The 27151-nt window shown below is 44.0% G+C and overlaps 2 protein-coding genes across 2 annotated transcripts in view; one reads left to right on the plus strand and one right to left on the minus strand.

The window, feature by feature from the left end:
* The window catches only part of CLUH (clustered mitochondria homolog), a 127040-nt gene extending 123301 nt beyond the window's left edge, over positions 1–3739 (plus strand). Inside the window, exon 26 of the mRNA XM_032214796.1 lies at positions 2051–3739. Within this exon, the coding sequence (XP_032070687.1) occupies positions 2051–2198 (148 nt within the window). The 3' untranslated portion in view covers positions 2199–3739. The remainder of the gene's footprint in view (positions 1–2050) is intronic.
* Positions 3740–14739: 11000 nt separating this feature from the next.
* PAFAH1B1 (platelet activating factor acetylhydrolase 1b regulatory subunit 1) overlaps positions 14740–27151 on the minus strand; it is a 58577-nt gene continuing 46165 nt past the window's right edge. Inside the window, exons 8-11 of the mRNA XM_032215060.1 lie at positions 26315–26543; positions 20738–20839; positions 20229–20385; positions 14740–18030 (exon numbers count right to left, since the gene is read on the minus strand). Of these exons, the coding sequence (XP_032070951.1) occupies positions 17957–18030; positions 20229–20385; positions 20738–20839; positions 26315–26543 (562 nt within the window). The 3' untranslated portion in view covers positions 14740–17956. The remainder of the gene's footprint in view (positions 18031–20228; positions 20386–20737; positions 20840–26314; positions 26544–27151) is intronic.

Here is a 27151-nt window from a genome sequence, read left to right on the forward strand (position 1 = left end):
GTATGCCAGTTATCAGCTGCCTTCAGAGTCGGAGATCAGTGAAGCAGAAGAACAGCTGGAGCCTATTCCCAGTGTGCGCATTCGCAGAGCTGCCAGGAGAAGGGAACAGCTAAGGAACAAGAGCCACCTCAGGAGTAAAGGCACAGGTGGACAGTGAATGGCCCATAGCGAATAAAGAACGAAAGGGGAGGGGAGTTTGCAGGAGACGATTAGTTCGCTTAATTGGTTTGCGAGCCTCAAAGACTCCTTGCCAAGTACAGCGTTGCGTTTGGAAGATATCAGCCTGGCAGCTCTCCAAGCCAGATAAGGTCTGTGACCATAAATTCACCCTTGAAAGACTTTGCTGGATGTGGATGAGAGGAATTTACTTAATAAAAAAGGGGTTTTGTTGGGACAAGGAATCTCCTTTCGTGGTTTGGGGAAGCCTGGGTCAGAACAGGTTTCCTCAGGTGCTCAGGCCCAGCTTGTTTCATCTGGCTCATGTTATATTTTTTCCCCTTCATTTCCTGATTGTGGTTCCTTCTTAAACGGATCTTTTACTGGCTTTTACCCACCCTGCTGATGCGCTTGCTTCATCTTTAGATACGGCAGCTCAGGGCCAGTCTTACAGTACCCAAATTGGCCCTGGGGGCCTTTTGCATTTCAGGCTGATCGTCTTCCTGGCCAAAAATGTCCCCTCAGATTTTTGATTTGAAGGAAGGAAGACAGCCCAGCTTCCTTTGATGCACCGAGTCCAAAATCATCCCTCTTCCTTCTGATAATTGCCTCTGAATGGAGTCCTTCCCACAGAAGGAATAATTCCTTATTTTTATTGTGGCCCTCCTCCAGCAGCCAGCGGATCTGGCAGCAGAGTCGGACAGTGAGGAAGTTCGGGAGGAACAGGGGCCAGTCCTGGGGATGGAGGAAAGCTCAGACGAGGGCTCTGCGTCAGAGGCAGAGAGGGAGTTAGACAACAGTGAGGCAGAACAACAGCTGAAGCCTGTTCCCAGTGTGCGCATGCGCAGAGCTCAAGAGAAAATAGGGTCGACTTAGGAGTAAAGCCACACCTTGGAGGTGATTGACCCCTCCCATAGGAAAGAAAAGAGGAATGAATGGGGAGGGGGCTTTTGCAGAAAACCATTCATTCATTCGTTCGGTTGGTTCAAGATTGGCAAGTTTTCTATGTGATTTTAAGAGACTCTGTGCCATGTTTGCAATGAGCCAAGGTGGCGCAGTGGTTAAATGCAGCACTGCAGGCTACTGCTAGATCAGCAGGTCAGCGGTTCAAATCTCACCGGCTCAGGGTTGACTCAGCCTTCCATCCTTCCGAGGTGGGTAAAATGAGGACCCAGATTGTTGGGGGCAATATGCTGACTCTCTGTAAACCGCTTAGAGAGGCCTGAAAGGCCTATGAAGCGGTATATAAGTCTACTGCTATTGCTATTGCTATTGCTATTGCCTTCCCCTGCGTTTGAAACTACTGTATTTTTCAGAGTATAAGACGCACCAAGCTTATGAAGAGGCTTTTTTAAAAAAAAAAGTAGTTGCACTCTGTAGACTTCCCAAAAATGGTTTTTTGCGAAAATGGGCCCGTTTTTTGTCAAAACAAGGGCATGCATAGCATTTAGGAAACTTATAGAGTGCTCCTGGGGCTGTGAGTTGGGTGGGCAAAATTGAGCAAAAAACGGCCCGTTTTTCACTCATTTCTGCCTTCCCCAGCTCCCAGGAGTACTCTGAAAGCTTTCTAAAGGCTATAAACGGCCATTTTGGTGAAGGGGGTGGAGTTTTGGGAGGCAAAAATGCTGTATTTAGTGTATAAGAAGCACCCAGATTTTCAGCTTCTTTTTTGAGGAAAAGGGTGTGTCTTATACTCCAAAAAATACAGTAGTTATCTGGCAGCTCTCCAAGCAAGATAAGGTTTGTGCTGATAAATATTCTTCTGAAAGACTGTTTAATAAGCCTTGCTGAGTGTGAATGAAAGGAATTCACAGTCGTGTAAATAAAAGAGGTTTCCTTCTTGCTTTCTAAGGAAGCCTGGCTCAGAACAATCTCTCTGCTTCTCTTCCCACAGCCAAAAAGATTTAGAGAGCCTTAAGGCCGAGGTACAGAGACGGCAGCAACTGCAAGAATCCTTCCGGAGCAGCGATCAGCCGGAGACCGAAGAGAAGCCCCCCGAAGAGGAAGAACGAAGCCAGCCCGTCCGTCCCAACATCCCTTAGAGCTTTAAAGAGCTTTTTAGTTCACTGGTCCTCACCACAGAATTTGCCCCAGGTGATTCAAGCCTCACCCTGGGACAATTTTGGCAATGTTGTTTGTTTCTGGGGAGGGATAATTTTTTTTGTTTGTTTGTTTGTGTTTGATTTGCACTGGTACAATGAATTTACAATGCAAAAGAACAAAATTTTGAGAAATGAAGTCTACCTGTCTGTAAACGGGCCACCTGCAGGCATCTCAGGTGGCGTGGAAGAGAGCAGAAGGTCTGTGCCCCCAAACGGCCCAACTACACGTAGACCAAGGATGCCACATCGAGGTGGCGAGAGAGGAAGAAGAGGGGCAGGAGATGTACGTTGCGTGTATGTGTGTGAGTGTATCATCCATCCATTTCTACTGTGTACATAAGAGATTTAATTCCAAGTGAGGGATAATATAATATTTCTCAGGTCATTTTTATGTTGACTTTTAAAAAGAAGACATTTAACTTTGCAGAAATCTTTGGCCATCAGCCCACCAACTATTGATTTTAGAGTGTATTTTTTTCCCCTTCCCCTTCTTTCTTCCTGCCTTTAAGCCTCGGGCCCCTTAAACACTGTTTAGGTGTCTGCAACATTATAAATATTATATATTAAATATAAATTCAGCCATATTTTTATCGGAATATCAATTTTTTTAAAAAAAGAGCCCAAATGGATTTGGTTCGGAAGAGAGAGAAATTTTAAGGCGCGTTAAAAAAAAACCCCTCCTTATCTCTCCCCCTCTTCCTTCCCCCCCCACCGCGCTCACATTTAGGAAGAAAAAGCCACTGTGTTCCATTCAGGTGCCACGTTTAGCTTTATTTTAGGGGAGGGTAAAAAAAAATACAGGGAGCATTTTATTATTGTGGTTTGCAACTCGTCATGTCCCAGGAAAAAGCAAACAGTGCCTCAATAAATTCCTTTGGGTTTACACGAGATGGAATAAGATGAAAAACATCCCAAAGAAAGTACAGGAACCGGAATGTTAAAAAAACCCGCTTTTAATATTGGTTGAACGAAGGTGTCTCCTTCCCTCCCTCTCCCGCCTCCCAGGCATTTGCAAGTGAATGGTTAAACCTGGAGCCCAGAGCGATGGGAACGAGAGTCCCACTGACTTCCACTGACTGCCACTTAGTTCCAGAACTTGGGAAGAAGGGCTGATCGTTTCGTACCACCCTTCGATTCTGCCAACTTCCCCATCACTGCACTGTCCCGCACCCACCTGCCTCTTGGCTAACCCTCAGTGCCTGTGTGCTCTCCCTGCCCCCCCCCCCCAAAACGCTAATTCCGGAGGAGGGGGGGAAATTTGCACAAAAGGAAACTCATTTGCCCAGAGCGTCCTTGGAAAAGAGGGTGGGATTAGGAAGTGGGTGGGAGAGAAGCAGTGGACACATGTAACCAAGAATACCATCCCTGGAGAAAAAGAACCACCAACAACTGCCCCAGCAGTAGAATCGAATCAATCAATGTCTCTTTTATTTCTAAGGTTTATCTGTGAATGTATTAAAAACCAAGAATCATGAATCTAATGCTGCATCTGCTTTCATTTCTCTTCTCTCTGTGCGAAGCCACAGATTTTCCCCAGGTATTGAAGTACAGTTTCGACGTGTGTTTTGGGAGTCGGGGGGGAGCTGGCTGTTTCTCTTCTCAGAGCTTGGCCTTGGGACCAGTCCTGCTTTCCAAAAAGGCAGTCTCCAATCAGGGGTGAAATGCTACCGGTTCGGGCTGGTTTGTCCGAACCGGTAGTAAAAATGCTTTTTAAAAGTTTTTTTTAAAAAAAGTTCCAATGATCGCCGGCACAGCTGATCGTCAGAACTTTTTTTTTTTTTTTTTTACTTTTTAAAGCATTTTAACTCCCGAACCGGGAATTTAAACATGCTTAAAAAAAAAAAGTTTTTAAAAAGTTCTGACGATCAGCTGTGCTGCACGATTTATATTCGCTAGAAAGCAGGAAATCCTGCTTTCTAGCGGAATCTAAATCGTGCGGCAAAGATGTTCTCCCCCTCCCCCCCCGCTGTTCTACTTACCTTTGCAGATTCAGAAAAGGCTTCTACGCCCCTGCAGTGCGCATGCGCATTGGTAACAGACTTCAGAGCATTTCACCCTTGGCTCCAATGCTGAAAACAAGAGACCTCTCCCCACTGTGGGTCCTTTTGTTTTTCTAGGTCAGGGGGGTCGAACTCGTGTTGTCACGTGATGTATCACGACTCCCCCCCCTTCGCTAAAATGCATGGGCGTGGCCAGCGTGTGACGCATCCGGCCCATGGGCCCCAAGGTTGACACCCCTATTCTATGGGAACAGAAGAAATGGGGCATTCCTGCCAGGGTACAGCATCCATTTTAGCCGACACTAAAAGTGTGTTGTTGTGGACGGGTAAAAACAATGCTGCTCAGAGTTGTCCGACTCCACAGGTACTTTGCAGACATATTAAGTCTCAAAATGTATCTCCTCTGCCCCGACATCCAATAAGTGTTTAGACGATGCCGTAATCCAGCACTTCTCAACCGAGGACCATGTGAGGATGTCTGGACTTCAACTCCCAGACTCCTGTTGGAAGGAAGCTCTCAAGGTCTTCAAGTGGCCAAAGTTGAGAATCCTGTTCTAGTTAAATTTTGCAATACAGCTAATTCCTCAGCTTATGACCATACTTGAGCCCAAAATTTGTTGCTAAGTGAGACCATTATTAGGTGAATGTTGCCCCACTTTACAGCCTTGCCACGAGTTGTTAAGTGAAACACTGCAGTTAAGTAACACGGTTAAGTGAATCTGGTTTCTCCAGTGATTTAGCTGGTTAGAAGATTGCAGCCGTCATAAACGTGACTTGACAAGCATCTCAATTTTGATCCGATGACTAATGGTTGTCTGAAAAATGGTCATAAATCACTTTTCAGTGCCCTTGTGACTTTGAAGTCACTAAACGAACTGTTGTAAATCAAGGACAACCTGTAATCCTCAGCTGTAGTTGTCCATTCTGCTTAAACAGAATCCATTCTACTATGTGGCAGTGAATTAGATTTGGGGGGGGGGGGGGCTTTCGGAAATAAAGTAAGAAGCAGTAATACAATACAATAGCAGAGTTGGAAGGGACCTTGGAGGTCTTCTAGTCCAACCCCCTGCCTAGGCAGGAAACCCTATACCATTTCAGACAGATAGCTATCCAACATCTTAAAGACTTCCAGTGTTGGGGCATTCACAACTTCTGGAGGCAACTTCTGTTCCACTGATTAATTGTTCTAACTGTCAGGAAATTTCTCCTCAGTTCTAAGTTGCTTCTCCCCTTGATTAGTTTCCACCCATTGCTTCTTGTTCTGCCCTCAGGTGCCTTGGAAAATAGTTTGACTCCCTCTTTGTAGCAGCTCCTGGGATATTGAAAGACTGCTATCATGTCTCCCCTAGTCCTTTTTTTCATTATACTAGACATACCCAGTTCCTGCAACCGTTCTTCATATGTTTTAGCCTCCAGTCCCCTAATCCTCTTCGTTTCTCTTCTCTGCACTCTTTCCAGAGTCTTCACATCTTTTCTAAACTGGATGCAGTATTCCAAGTGTGGCCTTACCAAGACATTATAAAGTGGCATAACACTTTATAACATTAACACTTCATGTGATCTTGAGTCTATCCCTCTGTTTATGCAGCCTAGAACTGTGTTGGCTTTTTTGGCAGCTGCTGCACCCGGCTGGCTCCTATTTAAATGGTTGTCCACTAGGACTCCAAGATCCCTCTCACAGTTACTACTATTGAGCAAGGTGCCACCTATATTGTATCTGTGCATTTCGTTTTTCTTACCTAAATGTAGAACCTTACTCTTTTCACCATTGAATTTCATTTTATTAGATAGTGCCCAATGTTCAAGTTTGTCAAGATCCTTCTGTATTTTAAGCCTGTTTTCTGGAGTGTTGGTATTCCTGCCAGCTTGGTGTCATCTGCAAATTTGATGAGTTCCCCATTTATTCCCTTATCCAAATCATTGATGAAGATGTTGAAGAGTACTGGGCCTAAAACAGAGCCTTGGAGTACTCCACTGCATGCTTCCCTCCATGTAGATGCAGTTCCATTGAGGACTACACATTGAGTGTGGTTGGTCATCCAGTTATGAATCCATCTGGTGGTGATGCTGTCCAACCCCCATTCTTCTCCTTTATCTAGTAGTAGGTTATGATCTATCTTATGAAATGCCTTACTGAAGTCCAAGTGAACTATATCGATGACATTCCTCTGGTCCACTAATTTTGTCACTTTGTCAAAGAATGCAATAAGATTAGTCTGGCATGATCTGTTTTTGACAAACCCATGTTGGCTTTAGGCTATTACTTTGTTTACGCCCAGGTGTTCGCTAATTCGTTGCTTGATTATCTTTTCCAGAATCTTTCCTGGTATTGAGGCCAGGCTGATAGGTGTGTATTTATCAGCCTGACCTCAATACCAGGAAAGATTCTGGAAAAGATAATCAAGCAACGGATTAGTAGAGAACATCCAACTTCTGTTTTGCACCCTTCTAATGGGACGCGGTGGCTCAGTGGCTAAGACGCTGAGCTTGTCAATCAGAAAGGTTGGCGGTTCGAATCCCTCCACATAACGGAGTGAGCTCCCGTTACTTGTCCCAGCTTCTTCCAACCTAGGAGTTCAAAAGCATGTAAAAAATGCAAGTAGAAAAATGGAAACCACTTTTGGTGGGAAGGTAACAGCCTTTCATGTGCCTTAGGCATTTAGTCATGCCAGCCACATGACCACGGAGACGTCTTCGGACAGCACTGGCTCTTTGGCTTTGAAACAGAGATGAGCACCGCCCCCTAGAGACAGGAACGACTAGCACATATGTGCGAGGGGAACCTTTACCTTTTAATGCACCTCATTTTCCAATTTTATTTACTGGGAGGGAGGGAGTTTGACTCTCCTGCCTACGTAGCAGTGGTGGGTTCCAGATCCCACTGCAACGGGGTCTGGTGTCCACCACGTTAACACACGCAGCATGCGTGCAGCACATGTACTTACTGCCCGCGATGGTCCAGCTGCTCGGTGGAGTGTTGTGCAGGTGCCATACGCTCCATGCGCATACACAAAAGCCCCAATCAGCTCAAATAGCAGTAAGGAGGGCGGGTGGGCCCTCCGGGGCACCGTAGCAGAACAATATCTGGTGCTCCCAGCAGGCACCGGTCATGTCCCACCACTGCTACGTAGCATCTTATAGCCTTGTGGAAGATCCAGAAATATTCCACTCAAGAGTCACTTGCGATTAGTAGCAAATACATTTGATGATATTAATAAGAATCCGAGCGGGCCAATTTGCCAGCTTCACATTTGTGGGTTTGTGATGGCCTTGTAAGAGCACAACAAATTAAGGATGCTCTAGAACAGGGGTGTCAAACATGTTTCATCACGGCACATATCACAACTTATTTCCTCCTTTGCTACACTTAGCATGGGCGTGGCCGGCGCATGACGCATCCACTGTTGCACGTTTTTACAGTCCTGCTACAGAAAGATGGCAGGATGCAAACACCTGGGAAAAATTCTCAGGAGGATTTTATTGAAGGGGGAAAGTGCACATTTGATTTATCTTTGGGAACATTTGGGTCCATCTTTAACATTGGAATGCTGGGAGGGAACTTTCTGGCAATATTTTCCATCTTGGCTGGTTTTACTTTTCACGCAATTGCAACCTGGCTAACAATGTGTTTGTTGGCGGCACAGTAGTTAGAATGCAATAGCATTGCAGGTTGAGTCTGCCAACTGCCAGCAGTTCGATCCCAGGTGGACTCAGCCTTCCATCTTCCTGAGATCAGTAAAAAGATTGACCCAGATCGTTGGGGTCAATAGACTAAACCACTTAAAGAGGGCTGTAAAGCACTATGAAGCTGTATATACCGTAAGCCTTAAGTGTTCAAAGAATTGAGGCCTTTGGACGATGGTGGGAAGGTAACAGCGTTCCATGCACCTTCGGCGTCCATCATGACCCCAGGGTGACCTTAGGATACTGCAAATGGCTGTATTGTGGCCCTGTTGCTGAGTGTCCAAATGTGACCATATAGAGGGGGCCCAATCAGAACTTTGAATCCAGGCTGTAAGCACTATTTTTCTGGTTGGTTATAATTTCGAATAACGGCTAAGCAATTGGTTGTAAATTTAGGACAACCTAGAAGAGCCAGTCATTCCAAGTTTTCTTTGCTTATTATTTCGTGCCGGGGGGGGGGGGGGGGGGAGAAGGAAAGCCAACAACTTGAAGAGAGATACACGTACTGTCTCTACGCTGTCAACGGCCGAATGGTTTGTTCAGAAATGATTATTCCAAAATGAGTTGTTACCTTATTCATAAAACTGGCGTTAATCAAAAGTTACTATTTCCTGATGTAGAAAATTAAGGCAAAGATAGGAAAAACCAATTTATTGGAGGAGATGGTGTGGGAGAATCAATACTAATTAGGTTAATTAAATGGTGTCTGCTCCAATTAACACCATAATTCATTTGGGTTAGTTTAATTTGGGTCAAATCGCTGCTCTGAGGCTTTCTACTAGAAGTTAAAATGCATTCCATTTATTCCTGCTAACCATTAACCTCACAGGCACGGAAATCTGTTTCACTTTCCAGATAATATATGCCCGGGCAATTCACCCAACATGCCCAGTCTTGCCTAGCAGATTCATCAAGCCACGAGTGTGTCCTCTCTGTGATCTAAGCCCTGGAACAAAACCTTGTAGCCATGAGTACTAGTGATTAACACATGTATTTGCACAACTTAAATCTGATGTTCGGACTTTTCTTGAGAGAGTTGCAGGCCTTCAGATATTGCGTGACTTAACTCCATGTGTTGGGATCATATCAGAGGTGGGATTCAGCCGGTTGTGACCAGTTCTGGGGAACCGGTAGCGGAAATTTTGAGTAGTTCAAAGAACCGGTAAATACCACCTCTGGCTGGCCCCGCCCCCATCTATTCTCTGCCTCCTGAGTCCCAGCTGATCAGGAGGGAATGGGGATTTTGCAGTATCCTTCCCCTGCCACACCCACCAAGCCACGCCCACAGAACCAGTAGTAAAAAATATTGAATCCCACCATTGGATCATATATTGGAAAACCATGGAGTTCATAATTGAAAGGGACCTTGGAGATCTTCCAATCCAACCCCCTGCTCGAGCAGAGGCCCCCATACTGTTCTGGACAAATGGCTGCCCAATCTCTTCTTACAAAAACCTCCATTGATGGGAGCGCCCACTTCCGAAGTTAGGCCAGTCACTGTTGTAGCAACCATGGGCAGGTAAATGCTCATGCTCCACGACTGTATCGCAATCTGTGTTGCATCTGGCTTGTTGCTCTGGTCTCCCTAAGATTTACTGTCCTGGGATATCTGCAGGGCAGGGCCCATTGATTGAGTAGGCACTGCTCCTAAGGGGAGCAGATATGCAACATCAGTCTCTTGTTACACCTGGATGGAGAGTGTAAAATCATGGCAAAAAACAGTTTTTGCCCAGCTTCGGCAGAGACGCCAACTGCAGCCCTTCCTGGAGCAGGAAGATTATACCTTCATCATCCCACAGAATTCTGGCATATGATTTCCATGGGGCTGTTTTTTGAAATTCACTTGGAAGTTACCACTGATCTGAAATGCAGCCACCCGCACGGACTGGCGCCACCTACTTATTAGTTATTGCATCCATCCTGCGGGATACACCAATTCTCATTAAACTTTGGATGAAATCCAAGGGGCTCATTTTCTCTTAAAAACCCATCCATGGTCTGGTGCCCTCGGGATTGCTTTCCTCCAGCTTTCTCCAATTCCTTCCAGAACCTGTGTGTGATTCTCTTAATTTTTGCAAGATGACCAGCACTGAATCTAGAACCATTTCTCTGATTCTGGTTCCCATGCTTGATCTAAAATAGCTTCCTTCTGGCTACCAGATCCTTCCCAAACATAAAGGTCACTCTGGGAGGAACTTTGGAGAATGTGTCACCTGTAAACCGCATTTTATTAGGTTTATCTGGTATTATGGAGTGATGGCTAACCTTTTGCTAAGGGCGTGGCAAAATTGTGTGTGCGTGCACTATTGCATGTGTACCCACCCACGCATGCACGTTACAAACCTGCTCCCTCCCCCGGAGGCCCTCCAGAAGGCGGAAATGGATCATTCCCAAACTTCTGGTTGAACCCTGGGGCCTGTTTTTCACCCTCCCCAGGCTCCGGAGGCTTTCCTGAAGCCTGGGGAGGGCGAAAACGGCCACCCACATTCCTCCGGAAGACGCTGAGCTTGTGGATCAAAGTTCGTCAGTTGATATATCTATATTAGTTTTTAGGGACGTAGTGGCTCAGTGGCTAAGACGATGAGCTTGTCGATCAGAAAGGTCGGCAGTTCGGCGGTTCGATTCCCTGGAGCCGCGTAACGGAGCTCCAATTACTTGTCCCAGCTTCTGCCAACCTAGCAGTTCAAAAGCACATAAAAATGCAAGTAAACAAATAGGAACCTCCTTTGGTGGGAAGGTAAGTGTTCCGTGCGCCTTCGGCATTTAGTCATGCCGGCCACATGACTACAGAGACGTCTTTGGACAGTGCTGGCTCTTCGGCTTTGAAATGGAGATGAGCATTGCCCCCTAGAGTCAGGAACGACTAGCACATATGTGCGAGGGGAGCCTTTACCTTTAGGCTATTGTTAAGTCTGACAGACCTCACCATAGATACATCATCAGGGCCTGGAGGCAACCACTAGTCAATCTCTCTCATATGCAACATCCATACATCTCATTCAGCAAGAATCTTTCTCCCAAACGGATTCTATTCTATCTCAGCACTGGCCAGGGGGCCGATTCCAGTTTTACTTTTAAAGGATCTGCTCCTTGCAATGAAAAACCTGGTAAAACCAAGCCTACTGCTCAGCCTCCAGGGAGAGTGCTTTCTAAGCCCCTTTCCCATCCATGTTGTTTTTCCTCAGCTCTAGCGTGGAACTTCTCCCGGCATCTGCCAACCTAGCAGTTTGAAAGCATATAAAAAATGCAAGTAGAAAAACAGGGACCACTTTTAGTGGGAAGGTGACAGCGTTCTATGCGCCTTCGGCATTTAGCCATGCCAGCCACATGACGTCTTCGGACAGCAAGACTTTTCAGACAGCGCTGGCTCTTCGGCTTTACGGAGATGAGCACCGCCCCCTAGAGTCGGGAATGACTAGCACATATGTGCGAAGAGAACCTTTATCTTTAGTGTGGCACTTGGTCTTGCTATAGGCATTCAATCATTAACACAAAAATGCAAGTCTCTCCTTGCAGGTTCGACATTGGTGGTAGTGGAACCCCCAGAGGGAGTACTAGGAAAAGGGCATTTATTTATAATTGATTAGATTGCTAATGTTGCTTGTTTTGACCCAAGAGCAAAAGGCAGCGTAGATAGCAGTGCCTTCCCAATTCCCCCCTACAACCTCGCTACCTCTTGTGCTAGGACAGTGACTAGGGCCAAAATCACCCAGGTAACTCCTACAGCTGAAAGTAAACTTGAATATAAAAATACTGGGTTAACAAGCACAGAAGCTCGCACCTCACCCAGAGGTGGTATTCAGCCGGTTCGGACCGGTTCACCCGAACCGACAGTGGAAATCGCGGGTAGGCCTGCCCACCTGCCTCGGCTCTATGCCATCCTATTTAGGCATGTTAGCAAGCCACGTGCAGGCAAGGCACATGCGCAGAAGGCTGAGCACATGCGTGGACACGTGTGCTCACCTTTGCGAACCGGTAAGGAAAGTGAATACCACCTTGCCCTATATTTCACTAAACACAAGTGTTGAAATGTTCTTGACCCAGCAATTTAATCATTATGTCCCTTCAACCTCAAGACTGGACTACTGCAATGCGCTCTACATGGGGCAGCCCTTGAAGAGTGTTCGGAGATTTCAGCTGGTCCAGAATGCACCCGCCTGAGCGATTGTGGGTGCGCCACAGTACACCCACGTCACATCTATCCTCCGCGAGCTGCACTGGTTGCCTATTGGTCTCCGGATACGCTTCAAGGTGCTAGTCGTCACTTATAAAGCCCTTCATGGTATTGGATCTGGGTACTTGAGAGACCGCCTGCTGCCAATTACCTCCAATAGACCTATTAGATCCCACAGATTAGGCCTCCTCCGAATTCCATCTGCCGGTCATTGCCGGCTGTTGACCACCCGGAGGAGGGCCTTCTCTGTGGCTGCTCCGGCCCTTTGGAACGAGCTCCCCGTGGAGATTCGGACCCTCGCCACCCTTCAGCTGTTAAGGCCTGGCTGTCCCAGCAAGCCTGGGGTTGAGTTCCCCCCCCCCCTACTCGAATTTGCTGTGCTTTTTTAAACTGTTGTATCACTGTCCTGTTTGTCTTACTTTATTTGTTTTTCCCCTTCCCTTGGTTTTTGTTCAGCCGCCCTGAGTCCCTTCGGGGAATAGGGCGGCTTACAAATCGAATAAATACCAAATACCAATACCTTCAATTCCTGCTACAGGGAATATATCCTGTGACACCACAGCTATGATTACAGGTAATCCTCAATTTACGACTGCAATTGAGCCTGGAATTATGGTTGTAAGTCATTGTGGTCATAATTTGAGATACCTGTGACTGTAAGTAAATTTCTGGCCTGTTTTGTTAAGTGAATCCATTCACTTGAATTGGCTTCTTTTTTGCCAGAAACCAGCACAAACCATTGCAAATTGCAGACACACTGATCACAAAAAGCCACAAGCAATTACAGAATGCCCCAACCGGCTGTAAAACTGACTTACCTGAAATGCAGACAGGTGACTGTCTCATGCAGTGGGGCTTTTACAGGCCATGAAGCACCTGTTGTCATTGTGGTTGTGAAGCAACCAATCATTAAGCAAAGACTCCCTGTAAAGTTCTTAGCATTTCTGGAGGCTTATGGGGGCTATTTGTGCATATTTCAAAGGCAGTTTTACATAGTGGTGAGTTGAACCCAGTGATGGGTTATTAACTGGGAGACTCTGGCCTGTAGTTCTCCCTCAACCCATGGGGAGGGGGGGCTGTTGTAAGGAAAATAGGAGGCAGAATCATATTTCTTTTTAAGACCCTATAATCCAGTGTTTCTCAACCTTGGCCACTTGAAGATGTCCGGACTTCAACTCCCAGAATTCCCCAGCCAGCATTCGCTGGCTGGGGAATTCTGGGAGTTGAAGTCCAGACATCTTCAAGTGGCCAAGGTTGAGAAACACTGCTATAATCCCTTGCTTAGGGGTGGAGTCAAGCGACTGAATGGAGCCGAGCATTTACTGGCCGGATGACTTTCTTGACACCTAAGCGGAGTTCACAGCAGGTATTTTCTCTTTGCACCCGGCTAGAGAAACTTCTGTCGCTGCCTAGGATTGAACTCTCAACCTTCCAAGTTGGAAGGGCAGCATCTTCACCACTACCTCCACCACGCTGCTCAGGCAGGATCATTATATAATGGTGGGATGAGGAGGAGGATCACCACCATCACCTTCTCCAAAGGCCTCAGATGTGCTCTTTGGTGCAGAAGAATCAAATTTCGGCAGCCCAGATAGGGAAGGCACAGATGGGCTGAATTTCCCACCCTAAAGAGGAAGTCAAAGTTGATGCCCGATGCCAAAGGTGGCATTCTGGATCCCCTCAACTCTGGCCTCTCACGGAGGGTGGTGTGTAAATAAAAATGACAGCAGTGGGTGAAGAGGAGCGCCACTCCTGACGGCAAGGAAGTGCGTGCAACCCAAATTCATTCAGCTGCCCGCCCGTCCCGAGTCATTATCTCCCCTCCATTAACACAACCACATGGCTTCACAGCTCAGATCAATATTGATGCTCAAGACCATTTTACATCTGCTTTTCCCCCTTAACAGCAAGCACGGATGGCAAGCCGTAAGCTCATCCAATCTTTTTCTGCACCTAAACAAAAGAGAAACACGTTTAGTTTTATATTCATTTAATAGTTTACCAATTGGTACAATAAGATTTTTGTTTTAATAGGCAGAAAACATGAATAAATTTTGTTTTACACAGTCTGAGAGCAACAAATCTTACTGTAAAACACAGAGCAGTATTATATACATTCCTTTACTGATATTTTTTTCTGAAATTTTAATCGTGTCAATATCTTCAGTTAACTCCTACATTCGGGGGTGGGGTGGGGTGAGGAGAAACATTTTCCAATAGCAATTTCTACATCGCTCTTACTGGATTGAAAAAAAAAAAAAGAGAGGGAGAAAGACTTGTGTCTTGTCAGTGTCAGGATCAAACTTCTAAAACGTGGACAATTTTTTGCTAATTACTTCCAGAAAGAACTTTGGAAAAATTCAAAGGCTGTGCTTAGGACAAGAAAGCAGTTACAAGGACAGAGAGAGAGAGAAAAGAAGGAAGGGGAAACCGACTTAATATTCAGTTGTGACTTGTTAAATCCAGTTCCACATTTTTTTTAAAAAATCAACCTTATCCTATTTCCTCCCCAATCACTTTGGCTAACTTTATACACCATCATCAAGAGAGATTTATAGTAGCTAGTACCGTGGGGATATTTTTTAAAAATACATTAACTCTGAAATCATAAATGGAGGTGTCGTTTTTTTCTCTCTCAAATTCGGTCCATTTTACATTCTCAAATGCATTTCAGGATTTTCAAGCCACAACTGTGTGCCAAACCCAAGGCAAAAAATATTATCGTTTTTCAATCGCTTTCGATGGATCGGGGGTTGTGGAGTCACAGGAAGAGAGGCAGAGAGAGGAACGAGAAAAGGCCGTTTAAGGACGATTTGACCAACTCTTCGACTGACATAAAGGAAGGGAAGAGGCAAAACAGAAAGAGCAGCAGACAGAAGAGAGGGAGAAAGGGATACGGGGGATAAGGAGAAAGGGGAGGACAGTGAAGCGATCGCCAAAAAAGCTTTCAATAGACTACAGTGCTCCACAGCTCTTGACAACTTGCTAGCAACTAGTATTTTGTGGTTTTATTTTTATTTTATTTTTTTAAATTTTATTAGTGCTCTGGGCACATCATTGGTCACACCACACACCAAAGTAGGACGGCTTTGAAAACAAAAACAAAACAAAAAAAAGTGTAAAGTGCAGATTGTTCCAAGACTCCAGTCAAGGGTATCTAATTTTGGTCAACTTTTTAAAACCGGTGGACTTCAACTCCCAGAATTCTGGATGTTGAAGTCCAGGGGTTTTAAAGTTGCCAAAATTGGACACCCTGACTTAAAAGTTTTTGGATTGTGTTCAAACCACCCCCACCACCAAAAAAAAAAAAAAAAAGGAAAATAAAAGTATGCACTTTTTTTCAGGTGAAAGAACCAAAAAACCTCAACAAAAAAAAACACCTGGATCTAGGACTTTCCACGGGCACAGCCTCAGCTCCTGCAGTTCTGGAATGGTTCAAGAAAAACTGCCTGCGACTGAATGGACACCAGAGAACCGTCTGTACAGGAATCTGGCATTTTGTAGCCACTTTGCCCATCATCGAAATGACCAAATGCTTCAATGGTGAACATTTTTTTTTCCTCCCCCATTTGGTTTTGTGTTGAAAAAAAAAAACGTGGCTTAGTTAACTAGTTAAACCCATAACCATCCCTGAGAATGCTTTACTGATGATGGACTTATTAATTTAAGGGGCAAATTTGCAAGTTCCTTTGCCCCCAAATAAATAGGGGGTGGGGGGGAGGCATTTGGCTTCGATTTCTATTTGCTCTTTCTGTAGAAAAACACAATAGTGGTAAGCTCCCATTAGTAAGGTACCCTTGTTTCACTGATTATGTAAGTACAGTTACTTCCACTTAAAAAACAAAACAAAACTATTAGAGTCACTGCATCTGGCCAAGAAATATTTTTCAGCTGTTAGCAGGAATTGTTTATATGCTCAAAAAAAAAAGCGCCATCTCGCTTTAAAATAGAAAACCTCCAATATCCAATGTCTACAAGCAGGAAGTTCTTTTTGACCACAAAATGGCACAACCACATCCAGCCACTATTCTGGAGCTACCTTTGGTCACCTAGTTCCTGGATAAGAAACCGAAATGCCATCAACACACACACACACACACACACAAACACACAGAAAAAAAATCAGTGGGGTGAACCAATATTTGTGATGGAACTTTCTTTTCTCTTGGCATGCATTTCAATCCTCCAATGCTTCTGTGACTTGTGTTTTAAAGGGACATATTTTTGCTTTTTTTTTTTTTGTTAGTTAATAAGTCATGGAACAAAGAAAAGCAAATCACCATTTCTTTTAAAATAGGTCCAACTGGCAGCTTGCTACATTAATATGTAGGGGATTTGGGGGTAGAAAAAAGATTGGCCTCATTAGTTAAAAATTAGACTTTATGGGGAGTAAACCAGCAGTTGAGCCATAATGCTAAGAAATAGAGTAAGTACATCTATTTAAGATATCAACATTAAAAAAAAATTCTCCCAATTTTCCATATTGAAATAGGACTGTAGCCCGTATTTCCTCAAGAATAGGTTGGCTTTAAGGAGCAAAAGGTGGTTGGGAAATGATTCAGATCAGTGTTTCTCAACCTTAATCACTTTAAGATGAATGGACTTCCAACTCCCAGAATTCTGGGAGTTGAAGTCCACTCATCTTAAAGTGACTAAGGTTGAGAGATACTGATCTAAAAACTTGCAAGCTGTCTGTTAGCATATCACTGTTTTTCATTTGCTGTAACAGGAATTTGTGTCGCAATGTCTAAGAGCTTGCTACGTTCTCCACAAAACATTCCAAAATGCGGGACTGCTTGCTTTGAGAAGTTACTAACTGGAAAAAGGATGGGAGTGAAGAATTGCCCCACTTAATAAACCTCCAGCAGCTTTTTTTTTTTTTGGGGGGGGGGGGTTGGAAGAGGGATGATGGCTTTCCCTACAGTTGGCTTTGCACGAATCTGAAACCATAATGAAAGCCAACCGAGAGACGGCATTGACTGAACCCTCAGGAGTCAACTGGGAGATTCACATCTGACTGCTCCAAGTAGTAGCTAAGGAAGAGCAAGACTAGCAGCCTCCTATAATGGGTTTTGCGTGAAGCTACACGTGGTAGAACGCAAGGATGTCTTGACAAACAAATTGTGGAGAAAAAAAATACACACACATCATACCAAGGTTCTCTTCCTATTTTGCAGCCTGTTAGTATGAACATACTAATTTTCTTCTTCTTTTAAACGTGATAGGAAACCAAAATAAATATATATCCTATTGATTTGGCAAATACCATGACAGGGGGGGAAAAAAACCAGAAATTTTATTTGTTTCCATTAATTACATTTAAGATTCTAAGTTGCAGCTTTGTTTTAAATCTAGTATCTTTAGATTTCTTAAGCATACTTAAGTGATGTTACAGAGATACGTGTTTCTGAAATAACCCTCCCGCCACCCAGCCGCCCCCAAAAAGAACCCCCGTTATGAGTCACTTAGTAAATAGGCACCACCAACAGTAGAGTCGGGGATTCAGCTTATCCAGTACAGAATGATTTTGCTGTCACCAGTTTAAGTGCCCCTAATTCAACCAACCGGCTTTTGCCTTCTTAGGTCTGATGTGACCAATGCCAGCCCAAATTCTTAAACCTATGGTACTTCTAGACAACGTATGTAAATTTACAGTATACAATTTGGATTCACCATGCATGAATACTTTGTGTGTAACATTTAATAAGCTCAATCTACATCCAGAATAATTTACATGAAAGGACAATATTTATTTTAAACAGAGCTCAATGGGTAACCATGGTATCCGAGTGCATCCAGAGGGAGAGGAAGGGGAGGGAGGGGGTCAGATGTAAATCCAATCAACGGCACTCCCAGACTTTTACTGTTTGATCTACGCTGCCGGTGACCACATAGGGTGCTGTCTTGTGGAAATCTGCAAAGAAGAAGGGGAAAAAGAAAAGAAAAAAACTAGTAAGCATAGGGTAATTCTACGGAAACTGAATTTAAAAGCTTATGAACTGATATCATTTGGAATGTGATCCAACGCCTCATATCTGCACGAAATTAAGATTAGGTCAGGCAATTTTTTAAAAGGACTACTGAATGAAATGAAATACTGTCATTTCTTATATAAAACATTAATCAATGTTTAATTACATTAATAACAGGTAACTCCTAAAGCAGGGGTCTCCAACCTTGGCAACTTTAAGACTTGTGGACTCAGGAATTCTGGAAGCTGAAGTCCACACATCTTAAAGCTTTGCTGACTGAGGAATTTGCTGGCTGTGGAATTCTGGGAGTTGAAGTCCACATATCTTAAAAGGTTGAGCTACTGTCCCAGAGATATGTCTATGGAGACTCTCAGTCATCCAGGTTCACCTTTGTCCCAAAGGTGCTTTTTCATAAAGCAACTGGACTTTCTTGTTTTTCTTTGAAGATGCTTCGTTTCTCATAAAAGACGTTTCTTTAGCTCTGACTGGAGGGTGAGGAATGGAAAGATTTATATGCCATTTATATTTATGTTCCATTCCCCACCCTCCAGTCAGAGCTGAAGAAATTTCTTGGATGAGAAGCGAAACGTCCAGTCGCCTCTTGAGTCCCCTTCCCCAGGCCAAATATTTCTTTACTGTTCTTCACGTCCAGGTTTAGAGAGATTTGAAGTCATTCCTTTAAGGTGAAGGCCAAGTGCTTGCCAATAAAGCAAAGTTTATACGCTCCATTCAAATTTAATTAAACAAGAACAACAAGTGAGAACACAGGCAGGCAAGCTCTTACAAGGTCTGTGCTGGACCCTAAGCAATTCAGAAATGAGTCTGAAGCCTGCCGTGCTTATCTATCATAAGGTTCTTTGGACTGCAGATACTACTGCCAAATACTACAAATCAAACAAACGGAATATGAAAACACACAAGGCTGATGCTAATATAAGCTGCCTCTTCCTATCATGTCCCAAAGGTGCTTTTTTTATTCTTTTCAAGAGGCAACTGGACTTCCTTGTTTTTTCTTTGAAGATGTTTCACTTCTCATCCAAGAAGCTTCTTCAGCTCTGACTGGATGGTGAGGGATGGAAAGATTCATATTCCTTGCAGACAGCTGGTCATTTGCCTTCTTTTAGAGAGTCGTTAAGGCCACCTGGAGGTTTATCTGTGTCATCAAGGTTATCATGAGTGGTGCAAATGGGTGGAACTGCTGAAAGGACTGTGTTGTAGACTGCAGATAGATCAGGGTTGTCAAATTCCCAGCCTATGGGCCGGTTGCGTCACGTGCTGGCCACACCCACACCCGGTTTAGCGAAGGGGGGGGGGAGTCCCTATACGTTACAAAACGCCATCATGACGATGTGAGTTTGACACCCCTGAGATATATGATGACCTGGATGAGAGAGAAGCTCCACAGACATCTTCCTACCAGGGTTCCCAACAGTTACAATTCCTTTTCTTAAGCAACGGATAAAGACGTGCTTCCTTTGCTTCCTCCCAGGAACTGTTTCCCTTCCAGCCTCAAGACTCCTGGAGATGTAACACCAGTCTGCCATAGGTACAGTATTCCAAAAATGCTATGGGCAGCAAGAAAGGGTACCAGATTACAAAATAACAAGAGTTGGAAGGGACCTTGGAAGTCTTCCAGGTGCTCAAGCAGGAGACCCTATACCATTTCAGACAAATGGTTGTCCAATCTCTTCTTAAAAACTTCCAGTGTTGGGATTTTTGATTTTGGGGGGGAGGGAATGGAGCTCAAACCATTTGCCCACCAAATGAGAGGAGTGGACTCACTGAAAAAAGATTTTGATGTTGGGAAAGATGGAAGGCAAAAGGAGAAGGGGACAGTGGAGGATGAGATGGTTAGACAGCGTCATCGGTGCAGTGGGCACAGATCTGGGCAGGAGACAGCGGAGGGCAGGGGAGCCTGGCATGCTATGGCCCAGGGGCTTGCCAAGTCGGACACAACTTAGCGATGGAATAATAACAACCAGGAAAAAATAAAATAAAGGCTGACTGTTCTCCTGAGGTGATGATCAGCAAGAGCAGCTCCCTCTAAGAGGGAGGGGGTGGGAACCTGTGATTAATATGTATGCCAACGATTAAAGAAATAACTGGAATTTCCTTGCACCCACTTAATGCATATACATACCCAACGAGGTAACAAAATGTTCATGCGCGTTAAGAGTCTTCATGCATCTTTTGTTCTTGTAGTCCCAGACACGTAAGGTCTTGTCATCGGCACAGCTCAAAATAAATTTACCACCAGAGTGGAACAGGACACCACGTACCCAGTTATCATGGCCCACCTTTTAAGTGAAAATAGAAAAAGCCCAAAATCACAAGCAGATCACCGATGGGACATCTGGGTAGGAAGAACACAAATCTGAAATCCAGAGTTCAGATCGTGTTGCTCCTTGCCCCAAAATTGGCTCTAGGCTAGAATTAACAGCAAGTTGAGCTTCTTGGGTGGAAATGGTAACCTGTTTTTCTGTTCTTCCTTCAAGCTCTCCCAATTCTATTTATTCTGATGTGTGCACTTGGATTCCTCAGAGAATGCCTGAGCTCACCCCGTAAGAGGCGCAAATCTATTCCCTCGTGTAGCAACTAGGCAGAGTTGCAAAGCAGATGAACAGAGCAAAGGATATTCAGGGAACTTACAAGAGTCATAAGGCACATGCCAGTACTAATGTCCCACATCTTAATGGTCTTGTCTCTAGATCCAGAAAGCAGGAAAGGCCCAGGCTTACCACTCTTCTTAGTCTGTAGGGGAAGGAAGAAAAAAAAGAATTATTTTGTAAAAATTAGGTAATTCTGTATGAAGCAAGTCAACAATGTGGAGACTTATGTGAAGCTCAAAATGTTTTTCCCTTCCAGATATCCAGGATGAATACAACTTGAATGCAGAAACAGCAAAGAGTTACGCACACAGAAATTTTGAGTAAGACAGAGTTACTGTAAATTAGATGTCATTGCAGATTGTGTTGAAAGCATAAGGAGGTTTGTTCTTTGGTGAGAATTGAGAGCATTCATTCAATTACTGCAATCACAGAAACGGGGCAAAATGCCAGGCCAACTTCGTATGTTCTGAATCCTTGCCCGTCATGGCTGCCAGGATCCACCAGAGATGGTTAAATTGGACTGGCCTCAGCAGATGTAAATACACCTATGACTCTTGCTTGTCTGAATGTATTTACACAGACCGTAAATGGATTAGCTTGAAGTGACACAAAAATGTGTGTGTGAGAGAGAGGGGGAGGGAGGGAGAGAGAACAAGAGAGAAAGAACAAGACAGAGAGAACAAGAGAGGTGGAGGGGAAACAAGAGAAAAAGAAGGTGCCTGCACACATCCTACATTCTTCAATTTTCTTGAGATTTTACCTCAGCAACTTTTGACACCACTGACCATGAAACCTTGCTACAACAGCTCAGTGGGTTATGAAATATAGGTTCAGTGGAAGTTTTATTCCTATGTGTAGGACCCTCCCCAGAGTGTTTCTAATGGGAGATTTCGCTTGAGTTGTCTATCCAGAGCCACTGGAAGTTGACTGTCTGGAGACTGTGTCATCCTCATGAGATTCAAGTCAATCTCTTTTCTAATGAACCTTGTGTCTTTCTAAGTCAGAGATCCTGTTGACAGGAGGGTTTCAGACCCAGGGATTAGGAAAATGTTCCCTGTGGCAGAAGGTATCGCTTCTTCCAAATGAAGACATGCATAACTGGGTGCTTTCCGTGACTTTAACCTGTCACTAGAAGCATAGTTGCCCTCAGTTGTAAGGAAAATCTATACCAAGCTTCAATGCTCAAGATGGGTGCCTGGACCAAATAACTGCCTGTTATTTTGCTTTTCTGTTTTATTGAATGAATTTTGTTCTTTTTTAAAAATCTTTATACTGTGTTCGTTGTTGTTGTTTTTCATGATGGTTGCATGTAGGACTTTCTTATTATTCGCTCGCAAACTGCTCAAGCATCCTCTGGGAGGAACAGAGGTAGAGAAATAAAATAAAAAGACAACACAGCTACTTAAGGTTCAGCCAATGAACAGAAATTATCAATTTAAAAAAACCCAACCCAGGAAATCTGTCGAATTTAACAAAATATGGCTCCATCGTAAACTTCTGTGCAGTTTCTTTTCTTCATTTACACTTAACGAACTGATAACTCTGCCTTTATTGGTTGGGGGCTGTTTTCATTAACAGAGAAGACCTGTTGAGGAGAAGTGATTCTAGTACTGAGAGGAAGATGGTTTGAAGATGTCCCACAGCCAGACTAGGTATTATAATTTTGCCCGTGTTAAGAATCACTGTGTTTGGGGTTTTTTTCCTGCCAGTTAGTGGAAGAACCTGACCTGAATAACTCTTGAGTCTCAAAAATAGATCAAATGTAATAATTCACTCATTTTTTTCTTGTCAAGAACGATATAATCCTTGACTCGGTTGTCCTCAGGTGAGTTAGATCCACAACACCCAAGGTATCTGACAGCACCATGTTGAGAGGAGTTTCCATTGATCTTCAGAATGTATCTTTCCCCCTTCAGCTTTTTAACATCCAAATGGAAGGGTTGTGGTCAATATTAGGGTAACTACTTGGGGATTTCTTTTCAGCAGATCTAAAAATAAGATGCCATCGATCTATTCTATCTGAAACAACTCTGCACCAGAACGGAGCGGTTCTTCTGTTCAGACACAATGGGGAAGATATCATTTGTATCATGCATCATCTTCCATTCATCAATGGTAAGGCCTCCCTAATTTGCCTCCTTTTCTCCTTTACTCAAGGAGATCCAATTCAGTTAGAGTAGGGGTGTCAAACTGGATTTCCTTGAGGGCTGCATCAAGGTTGTGTTTAACCTGGGGGGTGGGGGTGCAGCTCGATGTCACTCGTGTCGGAGCGCCTGTGGTGGCCCCAGCGCTCTGCCAGCGAAAACGGGTTCCCAAGCTCCGTTTCTGGCTGTGGCAGCCTCCTGCCACCCTTTGCCAGAGAAAACAGAGCCCTCCCAAGCTCTGTTTTCGCTGGCAGAGGGTGGCAGGAGGCAGTCACAGCCGGAAACGGAACTCGGGAGCCCATTTTCACTGACAGAGGCACTACAGGCCGGTTCTTCACTGTTTCCAAGCCGGGCCATATTTAAGCACCCCCATGGGCCGGATGTGGCCCGTGGACCTTAATTTAGAGGTTCACAAGAACGGATTAAGAGGCTCCTTTAAGATAACATGTAGAAATCCAGCATAAACAGGACATGAAACATTAAAGACACTTAAGTAGCATCCAGGTCATAATTGTTGGCATGGTGGAGAAGAAAGCCTGGGGCACCTGACCATATCATTTACTCTTAAATGTCAGAGATTAAAAACAGAACTTCAGACACACAAGGCTACTCTTTAAAACCAGCATTCCACAAGTTGGTTCCCTCCAGAAATGTTTGCAATGCTGACTTGGAATTTTTCAAGGGAGGCTCTCAAACAGAGGATCCACCCTGGGAAAGGCTGATTTACGTTCAGTCAAAATATGAGGTTTGCTAGAACATTCTCTTCCCCCTGTTGACTGTGGGGCCCCTTTGAAAAGCAAAGCTGGAATAAGGTCTTAGTAAACAGATATTGGGAATCTAACATTTTCTTCGGCCCTGGAGGCTGGTGGTTATCATTCCAGAATTGAGCCAGCACAGGCCTGAGGAGAAAAAATAAGGTCAGCTGAGAGAAATGACCACCATAGGAATGCATGGATATCCTTTTTAGAGACTGAAAAAGTTTCAATTCTGATCACAGTAAAGGCAAACTGGTGGTAATCCTTTTATGGCGCCATTCTAAATGTTTACGCCAAAAAAACCCCCAAATCCCTAGTAAATTACTCAAAGGTGATTTTCCTAAAGGCAACTGGACTTTCTTGGTTTTTTCCCCTTGGCTTTTTTTCCTTCAAAACGTTTTGCCTCTCATCCAAGAAGCTTCTTCAGTTCTTTAGCTCGTGACTGGATGGTGGGGAATGGAATATAAATATAAATGGAATATAAATCCTTGCATTCCCCATCATCCAGTCAGAGCTGAAGAAGCTCCTTGGATGAGAAGCAAAATGTCTTCAAAGAAAAACTAGGAAATCCAGTCGCCTCTTGAAAAAAAAGCACCTTTGGGACAACCATGACCCGGATGATTGAGAATCTCCAGTCATTTAGTAAATGAATTTTCGCAAAAGAGTTGGCATGGATAGGAATTAAACCCAGAAGCCTCCTCTGCGTGTCTTTATTCACAGAAAGGGGGGACAAAATGGTGATGGCACTTTAGGATGGGTTAGGATGGTGAGAGATGCATTACAAACACAAACTTCACACACTGCTTACATCTGCTATAGTAAATGCACTGCAATGCAGTTATGGTTCCCTAGGAGTGTAGTCAGATTCTCAGGCCAAGCAGTAATTGACCCAAAATTTAGTAATGTGGCCAAGCTATCACTACATCAATCCACTTTCACCATATCCAGAGTCAATTGGCAGAGATGGGTGGCTATTGAAATCAAACGAACAAACAAATTAAAAATCCAGCCTTTTGGTCCTTCTCTTACCAAGCTCTTTGCCTTCACGCCCTAGTAAGTGCGAGACTGAGGATACCGTGATGTGGTTTATTTGGAAAAAACACTGAGGAGAAGCAACGGCTCCCTTGCACTCACTTCCAACGGGTTGGAAAGCAACATGAAGAGCTTCTGCTGCAGATCTTCTGCCGTAGATGAGGAGTAGGTCATTTATTTCATGATTCAGAGCCTCGTACTTAAGGCCCTTTGTATACTATGGCCAGAGGTTACTTCTCGGTTGTGGGCCTACTCAGAATCTCCTTAGAGGCATTCGGTTACATTTTATTGATGCTTCACTGAAATGCTAAAGCTAAAAACCTAAGGACAGACAGCGTTAACAATCCCTCTGCGGGCCAAATGACCAACTGTCACTGTTCTGTATTTGAATTTAGTCATTTTTTAAAAATCTTTACTGTAATCTTAATTGTTGAGTTTATGAAAGAAGACAGATACACCGTGGCATAATTCATATAGCTTTTATAGGTGGTCAGAATTTTGTTTGTTTGTTTGTTTGTGGAGGGAGGGGGTGTCTTGTGCCTATTTTGTTAACCATGGCCTATAGTTGAAAGTAGGGAATTACAAATGATTTTGAATAAACATTGATATCACTCTCCTAAAAGATTATTCAATGGTTTGAATAAACATTGATAGCATTTTTTTTTACAGGAAAAAAATACTGCAAATGAAAAAACAAATTCCACCACCTACCTTAAAACAAGGGTAATCTCCCAAAGTAGCAGGGCTGTGCCCAGACTTCCCCAATTTGATGCTATTTATTCCTCTAAATCAGATGTGGGGAACTATGGCCCCCTTATGGACTTCAACTCCCAGAATTCCTGAGCCAGCGTGGCCGGCTCAGCATGGCCGGCTCAGCAATTCTGGGAGTTGAAGTCCACAAGTCATAAAAGGGCCATAGTTCCACATCCCTACTCTAAATGTTTTAGCCCTATAGCTTCCACAATTCCTCAATGAGATTATATAATTATATTGTAATGCATCAATAGTACAGGTAGTCCTCAACTTATGACCATTTGCTTTACACAGGTCTGAAGTTACAACAGTCGAGAAAGAGTAACTTCTGACTCGTCCTCAAAGACAATCACACTACTGGAATTGCAATTTGGTTGCTTGGCAACTGGTTTACATTCACAACAGTTGCAGCCTCTTGAGGGTCATGTGATCATGATCTGCAACCTTCCCAGTTGGCTTCCAACAAAGCAAAGTCAATTTGGGAAGCTGGATTCAATTAATGACCATGTGGTTTGCTTAATGGCCACGGCAACATTGGTAGTAAAATCAGGTCCGGTCATGTCATCACTCACTCTATGACCGCATCAACTTATAAGGGAAATTCCAGTCCCAGTTGGGGTCTTAAGTCAAGGACTACTTGTATGATTCACAAAAACATATTCAGACAATCTGATATCAACCATCCTGCTTGCAATGGAAAACATTTCCCATATAACATAATAATAAATTAGAATAGAATAGAATAAATTCTTTATTGGCCAAGTGTGACTGGACACACAAGGAACTTGTCTCTGGTGCATAAGCTCACGGTGTACATATAAACAGCAAGTAATGGGTCATAGTCATAAAGAGAAGATAAAGAAGATTTCCCATGTCAAACTCTCAAAAGTTTGCCAAACCAATAAGGATATTTCTCTAAGTGGAATCTCTCACCTCAGATCCTGTAGCTTCCAATATGGTGGAATAAGAGCTCTCGGGAGCCCAGGAAATACACTCTACTACATGCTCATGTTCTCTAAGTTCAGCTTTGCACTCCTTTGTTGCTACCACCCAGACACGCACGGTCTGGTCATTAGAACAGCTGGCAATCAGCGTGCCATCCTGGTTAGGTCGTACCATGCGGACCCATTCTCGATGCCCCGTGAAAGTCTTCACACAGTAGCTGTTCACAGAAAAGAAGACATGCCTCATCAGTACAAGATTGCTACAGAGAATGGAACCAATAAAACGAGTGGTCTGAGAACAGTTCAGGTGGCTGCAGGATTTTTCCACCCCCCAAGAGCTAACCTGTAGTGTCTTGCCAGTTTAGAGATTTTTGTTATTAAACTGGGTTGGGAAGACTATGGGGATTTTGAATAAGCAGACAAAAAGGCAATTGGGGGTGGGTGGGTGGGAGAGAGAAGTTAAAGAAATAATGATCTGAGCAGGGGCATAAAATGGTCTCGGAGGTTTTCCAGGACAGCCACCAATATCAGACCAGAATACAGAAAGTACCCAAAACCCAACACTGGAGAAAGACGGGAAAACTGAGATCACTTTCCTTGCAAGTCTAAAGAAATGTTGGTATCACACTGGGCTACAGCCTATGAGACAAATGAGAAGAACTGGGCTTATATAATACAAAGTTGTTAAATCGGAATTGAGCAACCTAGCACCGCAGGTTGAAGGCAACACCTGGTTTCTGTGCGGAAAGCCAAGGGCCATGTTTTAAAATTGAGACAACCAGGATGAAGTACAAAGCCAGGTGATTTCAATGTTGAGCTGAATGAA

This window comes from Thamnophis elegans, chromosome 4, assembly GCF_009769535.1.
Source record: "Thamnophis elegans isolate rThaEle1 chromosome 4, rThaEle1.pri, whole genome shotgun sequence".
NCBI lineage: Eukaryota > Metazoa > Chordata > Lepidosauria > Squamata > Colubridae > Thamnophis > Thamnophis elegans.